The 12,313-nt window shown below is 34.8% G+C and overlaps 1 protein-coding gene across 1 annotated transcript in view; it reads right to left on the bottom strand.

The window, feature by feature from the left end:
- Positions 1-312: 312 nt before the first annotated feature.
- RP2 (RP2 activator of ARL3 GTPase) overlaps positions 313-12,313 on the bottom strand; it is a 50,534-nt gene continuing 38,533 nt past the window's right edge. Inside the window, exons 4-5 of the mRNA XM_068963038.1 lie at positions 1,862-1,947; positions 313-404 (exon numbers count right to left, since the gene is read on the bottom strand). Of these exons, the coding sequence (XP_068819139.1) occupies positions 321-404; positions 1,862-1,947 (170 nt within the window). The 3' untranslated portion in view covers positions 313-320. The remainder of the gene's footprint in view (positions 405-1,861; positions 1,948-12,313) is intronic.

Below are 12,313 nucleotides of genomic sequence, written 5' to 3'. Positions count from 1 at the left end.
AAAGTGTAAATTAGAGATTTGAAAGAACGTTTAATTAGGATTAAAATAATGAACTGCTAGTCACTTCTGTTCTCTAATAACAGTATCATATGCAGAGAAAACCTACAATCTCACTGAACTGGGTTAAGTGGGTTTTAAGCTGATTAAAACTATTTAATTTAAAATGAACTCTTTCCAAATCTCATGTAAATGATGCAGCATTCAACAATTTATTTTAAAAATGACTTTAACAATTTTAGCATCAGTTTAAAAAAAAAAGCCATTGCTAACACACAAATTGAAAAGGGCTTAATACGAAGTCCTTGGTTCTGCATTGCACTTCATATTCCCATCTGTATATCAGCAAAATTGTAGAAGCTGTCTACATCTCCAGGTGCCGTCTCCTTGCTTTCTGATACAAATATCTACATTAAATGTAAGAGAAAAAAATAATGTATTAGTAATCCCCAAATTCCAAAGCCCACATCCTCCACAAAACAGTCAAAAGCTTGCTATTTAAAAGAAATTCTGGATTTTCTGTAGAATTCATGCAGTATAGTTTCAATTAGCTATGATGTAAATGGAGCTCTTTTTAAAGCATTTATGATATAATTAAAGTCTTTGCTTTATAATGCTTTGGTTGTATTTTACTACTCTTGGAATTTCAGTTTTTAAAATATGTAAACCAATATTATGAAAGCTACTGAATAAAGAGATTTATGTAAAGAACTCTTAATTTCTTTTATTTTCTAATAAGAATCTCAATAGACCAAGAAGCAAAACTTGATATTTTTTTTCAAAGCTGCTAAAGATATTTTACTAATTTTAAATTAACTATTTTCCAAACATCAATAAAGCAGTACTCAATAGAACCCTTCAAAAACAGCTTTTATAAATGTCTGCCAGAAATCAGAGGAGACCTGAGTTCTATTTATCTTGATCATAACTAGCTGAATGATGCTGACAATTTAATCAACCTCTCTGGGCTCCATTTCCACATCTGTAAAATGAGAAAGTTGGATTAGATAATCTATAACTCATTCAGATCTAAAAGCTCCAAATCATATAAACATTTTCTCTCTGTTTCCTTTTCTATTCAACCTGATTATATTTGCCCTCTCCCTTAGTACTTGTTGCAATGATCAAATGAGACAAAAGACAAAGTACTTTAAATTATGCAAATTCAAAGGCCCATAAGCTAAATCAGACTACAAAACCAAACGTTTCCTCTCAGATATTTATTTAAAAAGTTACGTATACTCATTTAATCATCTTATATGTTTGTTTCTAAGCTATATTAAGTTAAAATTTGAAATTCTTAGACTCATCAACCACATCTAGAAAATACCTACATGTAATGATTTCTAGATATAGCTCAAGTTTTGATGAAGCATTACTGAAGCAAATAAAAGTGAACACTGAGCAATAGGCTTGTCCATTTAAAGTATACAATCTTAGAAATGTAACATTTTCAGCATATCACTATTTTTATTTATTTGCCACACTGTGTGGCTTGTGAGGTCTTAGTTCCCGGACCAGGAATGAAACCTATGCTGCCTACACTGGAAACACAGATTTTTAACCATTGCACCGCCAGAGAAGTCCCAACACATCACTATTTTTAAAAAAGGAAGAACTTGAAGAGACATTTGGTGAGACATTTGACTTTAGAAACATGTATGATTGAGATTTTTAACATGTAGACACTTTGTAAATTTTTAAGCTATTAAAATTTCAGTTTGGCAAGGAAAAACCAACACTTAGTTCTCAATTGTTTACCAAAGTTTTAAAAATCATGATGTGCTAAAAGTACTATTTAATTGTAATGAAAAGAGAAGGAAATGAAAGGTTTGATTGAAATATAGTCAACAGTATCTTGTACCTTGGTCCCCCTGAATGTCTCGTTGACAATAAGTTGACATCCTTCTACAGCGCCATCTCCATTGAACTCCAAGGCAATAACAGGACCTATAAGCAAACCCAGGAAGTGTTGTCTTATCATGAACACAAATCTATTCTCAAATTAATCTTCTTATTCTTCCTTGAAAAATCTACAGCCTTTTCTTTGGGGGTAAGAGAAAAGAAAGAAGAGAGTAGACAGATAGGACACATCACTTCAGCTACTTCTTACTCTAATCATAAAACAAATTAACATAGAGTTTTATCACATGACAAATAGCGTCAGTGCCATTACAGGTCTAGTGTCACATTTTTAAGTGTTGTAAATAGTCTGGCTTTTCTGGCTTTCATTCTTCTATGAAAACTATAAAAAGTCCATCCATTTAGCAATATAAAAAATAGCTGATAAAATGACAAATAAGATCAAAAGCTATTCAAGTCATTTTGCCAGGCAGCCAGTCTTTCTTCCAACTCTCCCACTTACAGCCAAGTTTTGGGCCACCAGTAATGAAGCTAAGCCAAGTAGGAATTGAGGCCAGGTACCAAAAGTCATGATCATCTGAAAGTGTTTTCTTGAATGTACCATAAAACTATATTCTAGAACCAAAGAACAAGCTTTTATTTTTTAATTCTCTGGATAGAACATTTGTGCCTCCTTTTCCATACTTAATTTGATTACTTTTAAACCACCTGTACTTGAAATTCTGGCGTAAAGATTAGTGATTCAGTTTGGGCTGGGATTTAAATGTAGCACTGGCACTACTGGTGTCAAGTTATTGACAAACATGGCCATAAGTGAGCCAAACAAAACAAGCCTTTCAATTCAATTCAATTTTTTCAGTTATATTCCTAATAGATTTGCTCTTTATCTCCCAGTAATGTAGAAGTTCTGACCTCCAGGAAATTACAAATTTCTTGAAAAAAGACATAAATCTATTAAACAATATGGAACAAGGGAGGATAATGAAGTATTAAGGAATGAAATACTAAGATGAATGTAGACATGTGCCTCAGAACAAGGCACAAGAAGGAGAGAAAAGGGCTTGTGACTTAATACAGACAACAAATATAGAAAAGGCAGGCTATGTCACAGTCAACTATACAATTAGATACATTGAACAAGTTTGAGTTTTGGCAGCATCACAGTATGTAGATCAAGATAGGTGCTGAGTAAAGAAGATAACTGAGGAATATTTTCTCAAAAAATGGATGAGTCTATGTCTGAGGCAAGAAATGAGTAAGATCAACCTGGAATATCTTGTTGAGTCAAAAAACAATCAGCCTATCAAAGGATATAGGGTTTTATCAAAAGGATATAGGAGCCAGCTTGAAGAGGCTACTAATGGCCAAAGATGATACATAGTGAGATCAGAAGGAATAATGATGGCAACTTATTAAAACATACTGAACACATAAAGTCATGAGCTCATAACATTCAAAAAAGACACAAACAAAATTCATTGGACACCACTGAACGTTGCTAGGGCACCAACTTTTTACTTTGAAAATGGATGTTTAATGATTTTTCCTTTATTTACTTTGCATTTCTGATATGAAGCATATTTCAAGTTAGTCAAATAGCTCAGTGTACAAGAAGTTCTGTTAATATCCATTAATAAATGCAGAGGTAGTGACACAATTAGAAAATGATCATTTTGAAACTGTTAATAAAATAACTGGATCAGGCAACAATCATCAATGGCTTTAGCATCCCACAGGGAAGACTGACAGGAAACTACAATAAAAAGATTGTCACCACCTGAGCCTAAGAATCTTAGCATCACTAGAAGTACAACAATCAAACATTATGTGCGTTCTCATTACAGAAAACAGTACAACCTGTGAAATATTCTTACCCTCCACTCCCCCCCAAAAAACTCCTTAAACCTGAGTGTAAACAAGGCTTTGACTTAACTTCCAATCCACAAGAACTACAGAAGGACAAATTAAACAAACCCATGCATACTCTGGGACAATTGACCAGGTTTCTTTTACAAGACAAAGGCATGAAACAAACAGGGGACGGGGAATACCTGTTTCTGGTTAAGAGTGATATAAGATACAAAACAACCACATCCAGTGAGTGAGGAGGCCAATTTTAGATTTGGATCAAATTAATTGTAAAAATACATAAAGAATGTTTTTAGACAATTAGGGAAATTTGAATATGGACTAATCAGTAGATATTAAGAAATTGTTAATCATGTTGGATGTGATAATACATACCACTTAGGAGAACATTTGTGTAGTATATAAATTATATCTTTATTTAAAAAGAAAACAGTTATTTTAAACTTCATTTTGTTTAGGACATATATTGAAATGTTTAGGGATGAAATGACAGGACATATCAAAACTTGATTAAAATACTTCAGCAGAAAAGAATATAGATTATTTTTTAAAGTATGGCAAAAAGTTGATAAAACTGGGGTATGGGTACACATGGAGTCATTGGAAGCTACTTTACAGTAGAGATAGTACATATAGAAATTTGCAAAAAAAAGTTTAAAAATGCGTTTTAAACTGAATAAATATTGAACTAAAAAGAAAAAGTTGATAATGTATGGTTTCCAGTTTTGCAGAGAATGGAAAGTTTTAATTAAGGTAGAACGGAATATGCTTTTATTCAGGATCACTAAAAGATACATACATATATATAGATACATATATACACATAAACACATATATTATATATACACACTATATATATATATAAAGTCAGACATTTATTACTGTATTCTACAAAGACAATAAAATCTATAATTTGGAAATACAGTTTTGGTAGAATTACCCAAGTATGTAACTTGGTTGCTATCCTTTGAATAGAACATTAAGAACTTCTGATAAGTGACTTAATTTGCCAACAAAGAAACATCAACCAAAAAGGTGGACAAGCGTATCAATTTTGATTAATGTGTGCATTACCCTAGATTTTAAAAAAACTACACCACCAACAATGCCGTTTTTAAGCAGTTCTAGTCATCTCTGAAGCAGAGACGGCAATGGCATCCCACTCTAGTACTCTTGCCTGGCAAATTCCATGGATGGAGGAGCCTGGTAGGCTGCAGTCCATGGGGTCACCAGGAGTCAGACACAACTGAGCGACTTCACTTTCACTTTTCACTTTCATGCATTGGAGAAGGAAATGGCAACCCACTCGTGTTCTTGCCTGGAGAATCCCAGGGACGGTGGAACCTGGTGGGCTGCCGTCTATGGGGTCGCACAGAGTCAGACACGACTGAAGCGACTTAGCAGCAGCAGTAGCAGTCATCTCCAGTCATCTAATGATGAGGACTACAATGACCTCAAAGTGATTACTTCAAGTGATTATTTCAAACTGAATTATGAGGTCAAGAAGATCACTGGTCATGTTTTCAGTGTTTTAATGTGAGTGTCTTATTAAATAGCTTGCAGTAGCTTTAAATCTAAATATTCGAACTATCATGAAAAAAATGTGAGACTCTGAAGTAAACAAAAATGATTTCTGGATATCCTATCTAATGAACTCTGTGTTATTTAACATGACCTTGGAACAAGCCATTATCACGTTTCAGTTAGATTACAGCAACAGCCTCCCAGCTGGTCTCTCCGTTTTACTCTTAGAGTGACCAGAATGATAAAAGCTACATTTTAAAGGGACCATGGCATTCCTATGCTCTAAAACCTCCAGTAAAATATGTCTATATTTTTCTTATTTTTAATTGTTCTAAAAATAATGGACAGTTTAGGGAGCAGTTGTCTCAGGATTACCTGAGATGCTGTCTCCCAGGCTTGAAGTCCTAAAACTTTCCACCCAAATAAAACACAACTCTTAACATTTAGGTTGTGGATATATTTTTCTAGTTGGCACTTAAAAATTTATTTATTTATTTGGCTGCTCTGGGTCTTAGTTGCAGCATGTGAACTCTAAATTGTGGCACATAGATCTCATTCTCTGCCCAGGGATCAAACCCAGGCCCCCTACATTGGGAGTGTGGAATCTTGGCCACTGGGCCACCAGGGAAGTCCCTTGTTGACACTTAAGGTTCCAGTTCTTACAAATATGGATCAATTTGTACCACAGAAGGACAGTGAATGTGAAAAAGAAGAACTGCAGAAAGAACCTGAGGACAATGAACATGAAAAAGAACTGCAGAAGAAACTTGGTTTTACCCTACACATGCACAGCTTAATACTCAACAGAATTAAGAGAACTCTAAGCGGAAATTTAGAGTTATTTCTTTGTAAAGCTGCTCCTCACTGTTATTTCCTATAAAACCCATCTGCCTACACTCAGAGAAACTGATCTTATTCCTTTCAATTGAAGGATACCATCAGGTTTTCCTGGTATCACTTTTCTTGAAACTTAAGTCTGCAATTGTCTCAAGGCAGAATGCCAAGATCATCAGGGGACTCAATTTATCTCTCTCTACTTAGGAAAACACATTCTAAAAAGGATTCTGAAAATGACATTTTACATTTATTTCAATAATTTGAAAATTATTTCAGAAAAGATGTACAGAGAGCTTACTATAAATTGTTAATTTCATTTTTGATAACGAAATATAGTTAGGAGGGCATGGTAACTGTTAAATAATTTTTTTCCAAAGTTAAAAAAGAATATTTGCCTAATAGTCTTTGAGAAAAATAGTTCATATATCACACTGATTCCCTCTTTTATTGAGAAGCTCTCTTGAAGTCATGTAAGAATCTGTGAAAGAGAAATAATGCATAATTCAGGGAGAAGGGAGGGAAGAGAAGGGCAGTAAAAAAGAAAGAAGAGGAACAAAATAAAGAAAACCAGTAGGAAATGCTGGCAACTGTGGAGAAGGAGGAACAGTGAGGGGGGGAAAAGGAGAAAAGAAAGAAGAGGAATAAGAAGAAGAAGAAATGGAGGAAACAATGCTACATTTCTTAGATTGTGAATAAGGCTTGTCCAGAACTTTCATTACACTTGTGTTGAAGCTTGTATTATCAAAAAAGGAGAAAATAAGCCCTGCATAAACGACACAAGAAACAAAAAAATGGTAAATGAAAATATTTAGAAATAACCATGGTAAAAAGTTTAAAACAGTAGGATGAATATAAAAAATAAAAATAAAAATTAACTTTTTCTTCCATAAGCTTTCTTTAAAACTGAAATAAAGGGCTTCCCTGGTGGTCCAGTCGTTAAGAATCTGCCTTGCAACCGTGCAGAGAACACTGGTTTGATCCCTGGACCAGGAAGATCCCACATACCGCAAGGCAACTGAGCTTGCGTGCCTAGTGTATGTGCTCTGCAACAAGAGAAACCCCTGCAATGAGAAGTCCTGACAGTGCAACTAGAGAGTAGCCCCCGCTCGCCAGAACTGGAGAAAGCCCTTGTGTAGCAACAAAGACTTAGTGCAGCCAAAAATAAATAAATATTTTTAAAAACTTAAAAAAATGAAATAAAGAGTATAGTTATTCAACACTGAGATCACACTCTTAAGTACCTCCATTTTTTCCCACTGAAGGATATTTTACATATTCCTTTTATTTTACGTTTCTCTAATAATGAAGGATGTTGAGTTCCTCACTTACTTGTACTGTGAATGCTTCATATCCATTGCTTCTTTTTATTGGACTTTTGGATTCTCTTTGCTGATTAGCAGTGTATATAAGTCATAGAAATAAGGCCTTTATACGTGATATTATGTACAAATGATCAAAGCATATCTAGAATTTGTTCCCTTCTCTCCACCTCTTTCCATGACAATGGACTTACTGGACAATATTTCTCTCCTGAGTGACTACAATAATCTTGCAACCTTATTTCTTATTTCTGCTGAAAAGATATTAGATGCCCAGAAGCGTTTCTGTGGTTAGGGGATTAACAGCAGACAACTCTTGTAGAGGAACAACTTCTGATAAATTGAATGTGTTCTTGAATGTCTATCAAAATCCTTGAGAAAAAGAAAAAACTGACAGTTTAATAATGTGAACAATGCATTAGGTGTTTGTAGAATATATAATGGAGAAGGCAATGGCAACCCACTCCAGTACTCTTGCCTGGAAAATCACATGGGCGGAGGAGCCTGGTAGGCTACAGTCCATGGGGTTGCGAAGAGTCGGACACGACTGAAGTGACTTAGAAGCAGCAGCAGCAGCAGCATATATAATAGTAAAACATATAGCAATGACACAAGGATAGGAAGGAAATCAGTAATAGCAACATATCTGGACAATCTCTCAAATGTTTGGAAAATAAACATTATACTTCTAAATAATCCATGGATCAAATGGAACGTCTCAAGGGAAACTACTACATCAGGGGTCAGCACACATTTTCTGTAAAGGGCCAGATGGGAAACATTTTAGGCTTAGTGTCTAAATACAATGTTTGCCACAACTAATCATCTCTGTAGCAGAGATGTAGCAGCAAAACATATTAAATAAACAAGTGCGGCTGTGCTCTGATAAAACTTCATTTACAAAATATACAGTAGGCCATACTTTGCCAAACCCTGAGTTAAATGAAAATAAATCATATTAAAATTGGCAGGATGCAGCTACAGCAGCACTTAAAGGAAAATTTCTAACACAAAATACATATACAGTCAATCTTCATTATTTGCAGGTTCCTTATTTGCTAATTGCTTACTTGGTAAAATTTATTTTACCAAACAGGCAAAATATTTTACCTAATATCAATACTTGCACTTTTTTCATGGTCATTCATGGACATATACAAAGTGGCAAAAAATATGAGCTGCCTCACATCCATGCTCCAAGGTAAATTTGAACAAAGTGATGCTCTGCCTTCTTGTTTAAGCATTCATTCTGTAAAGAAGTGGCTTTTTCACAGTCCATTCAGTACCACATTTTTACATGTTTTGTTGGTAATATTGGTATTTAAAACGGCCTTCAAATGTAGTGCTCAAGTACAGTCTAATGTTCTTAAGCTTAGGAAATCTGTGATGTGCCTTACAGAGAAAATATCTGTTATTAATAGATAAGCTTCATTCAGGTACAAGTTATAGCGCTGTTGGCTGTGAGTTCAATGTTAATGAAATCAAAAAAATATACTAAATGAGGGCTTTAAACAGAAATACACGTACAACAAGGTTATGCTGATTGGTTGAAAGAAATGCTGTGACTGGAGACTTGCAGGAACCTAGCCCTACATTTCTCCTAGGAGTAGCAGTACAGTACTCACTGATTCATGTTCACAGCAACTTTATAGAACACATTTACTATGAATAATGCGAATTACTCTATTAGAAAAGACGAAACCAGTAACGCAAACTAAAACCTTAAGAAACTAGAGAAAGAAGAGCAAATCAAACCCAAAGTAAATAAAAAGTAAATAAGCATTAGAGCAGAAACCAATGAAACTTAAAAGAGAAATAGAGAAAATCAATAAAACAAAGAGTTCTTTCTTTGAAATTATCAATGAAAGTGATAAACTATCAAGGCCAATGGGAGAGGGAGAAGCCTCAAATCACCAACAGGAATATAAGGACATCACTACTGATTCTGCATACATTAATAAGAATAAGGAAATACTATAAATTCTACACCTATAAATTTGATAACTCAGATGAAATGAAATAATTCCCTAAAAGACAAAAACTATCAAAACTCACCAAAGGTAAAAAAATATATCTTGAAGTGCTCTATATGTAATATATAAATAAATTAATTAAATGTATGGCTACAAATCTTCCCCTCAAGTCTTCAGGCCCAGATGGTTTTGCTGGCAAATTTGACCAGACATTTAAGGAAAAAAAATGATACTAATTCTCTATAATCTCTCCAAGATAACAGAAGATGAAGGATACTTCTCAACTCATTTTATGAGGCCAGTATTACCCTAATATCAAAGCCAGACAAAGATACTACAAGAAAATGACAGACATAGTATGCTTCATGAACAAAAATGTAAAAATTCTCAATTAGCAAATTGGATCCAGCAATATATGAAAGGGCTAAAACATCATGATCAAGGGCATACATCTCAGGAATATAAGGCTGGTATGACATTCAAAATTAACAAAAGTCACTGACCAGATTAAATGACTCAATAATTTAAAAAAAATATGGTCATCTCAATAAATGCAGAAAAAGAATTTAACAAAATTCAATATCCATGTGTGATAAAAACTTAACAAACCAGGAATAGAATGAAACTCCCTCAGTCTAATAAAAGATATATATGAAAAAAATCTGTAACTAACATCATTCTTAATGGTGAGACTGAACACTTTTTATCCTGAGATCAGAAACACGGCAGAGATGTCCTCTTTTCACTAGTTTATACAACAAGACCTAGCCAACACAATAATGCCAGAAAAAGGAAATAAAAGGCATGTCAAAGAGACAGAGGAATTAACCTAAAAGAGCTCCCAAAGAATAAAATTGGAACAATTTGACAGTATTGGACTATAACCCAAAGAATAAAATACATATCTATGAGTCCCTACTGACAGACATAAATGACTGAATAAATAAATGGGAGAGAAGGGGCAAATCTTTCATACAGAATTCCAAATAATGTATGTAGATACTCCTCTCTCTAGGAGGTGATGCTTAATTCCTTCTTCTTGAGTGTAGACTGTTCTTAGAGATTCAACTTCCAAAAAACATAGAAAGAACTTCCAAAGAGTATAGAAAGGGGGAAAAAGGAACTTTACAGTATTTAAGAAACCTGGCAGATACCACCTGAACCAAGTCACTAAGGGCAACATCACCAGCGTTAAGTTATGTTGCTATCATGTGCCCTATGGTGTGGTGTGATGGGATGTGATGTGATGAGAAAGGCACTTCACCTCTCCTCCAAAACTCAAAACCCCAGTATAACCAGAGAAAACACTAAGACACACACAAATCGAGGGACATTCTACAATAATTTACCAGTACTGTTCAAATATTTCAAGGTTATGAAAAACAAGGAAAGACTTAAGGAACTGTTACAGATTAGAAGAGATTAAGGAGATATGATGACTAAGTGCAATGTGGGATCGCATTAAATTCTGGAACAGAAAAAGGACATAAGTGAAAAAAAAAAAAACCTGGCGAAATTTGAATAAGGTTTATAGTTTGAATAAAGAGTATTTTACCAATGTAGTTTTGACAAATGTACCATGCTTATGTCAACATAAGAGGAAGGTAAGTAGTAAAGCTCTCTGTACTACCTTTGTAACTTTTCTGAAAGTCTAAAATTATTCCAATATAGAGTTTATTAAAAAAAAAATAGAAATGTCTAGTAGATTCTCATCTCAGTTAAACTAGAAGCCAAAGTCTCTATAGTGGCTCACATGGCCCTATATTATCTGATTCTTCCTTTACTACTTCTCATATCTCATCTATGTTTGCTGAATAAATGATCCTTTAAAACAAAGGAACCCAAATCTGACTAATCATCAGAACCTTATGGGGAACTTTGTAAAATGCAGATGCCAAGGGAATATCTCAGAGATATTTGAATCAATCCTGATGTGGGAGTTGGAAATTTAAATCTTTAATAGTACCCCAGGCAGTTCTGAGAATCAGTCAGATTCGAAGGATTCTCAGGATGAAAGACACAATGAATTCTCTCATTAAGCTGTCAAATAGCTTCATTAATAGAAAGGAAATAACTGTGACTACTTTAACTGATGACGAAAATTTAGAGACTCTAAAATAAAAACTATTTGAAATAAAAGCAAATTTTCCCAAGGGTAAGTCCACTCCCCTCCCCTCTCAGAACAGTGGTTTGCAACTGGGGGCAAATTTAGCCCCCGAAGGGGCATTTGGCAATGTCTGGAAACATTTTTGGTTGCCATAATTGGGGCAGTGTGCTACTGGCATCTAGTCAGTAGAGGCCAAGGATGTTGCTAAACATCCTATAATGTACAGAACAACCCATCACAGCAAAGAATTATCTAAAATATCAAATACTGGTGAGGTTGAGAAACTCTCCTTAGAGTGACTGATGGCCACTTTTACATAAAGACCCAATGCCTCCAACACCTACAGGAATATCTCCATGGACAGCCTGTTCATTGTTCCATATCAATCAATGCATTACTGGGCCGCTTAAAATTTTTGCCCAACTTTTATTTTGAAAAATTCCAGATATTATAGAAAAGTTGGAAGAATGACAAACATCCATTTGCTCTTCGCTTGCATGCATGTTAAGTCGCTTCAATCGTGACCAACTCTTTGCAACCCTATGGACCGTAGCCTACCAGGCTCCTCTGTCCATGGGATTTCAAGGAAAGGATACTGGAGTGGGTTTCCATGCCCTCCTCCAGGGGATCTTCCTGACCCAGGGGTAGAACTCACGTCTCTTACATCTCCTGCACTGGCAGGCAAGTTCTTTATCACTAGTACTACCTGGGAAGCCCTTGCTCTTTACTTATACCCATCAAATGCTAACATTTGGCCACATTTGCCTTGCCACACACTATACACATACACACACATGCACACAGACATGCACAAACACACACTT

This window comes from Capricornis sumatraensis, chromosome X (assembly GCF_032405125.1).
Source record: "Capricornis sumatraensis isolate serow.1 chromosome X, serow.2, whole genome shotgun sequence".
NCBI lineage: Eukaryota > Metazoa > Chordata > Mammalia > Artiodactyla > Bovidae > Capricornis > Capricornis sumatraensis.
The sequence above is the reverse complement of the archived record's forward strand: the minus strand, read 5'-3'. Positions and strand labels throughout refer to the sequence as shown.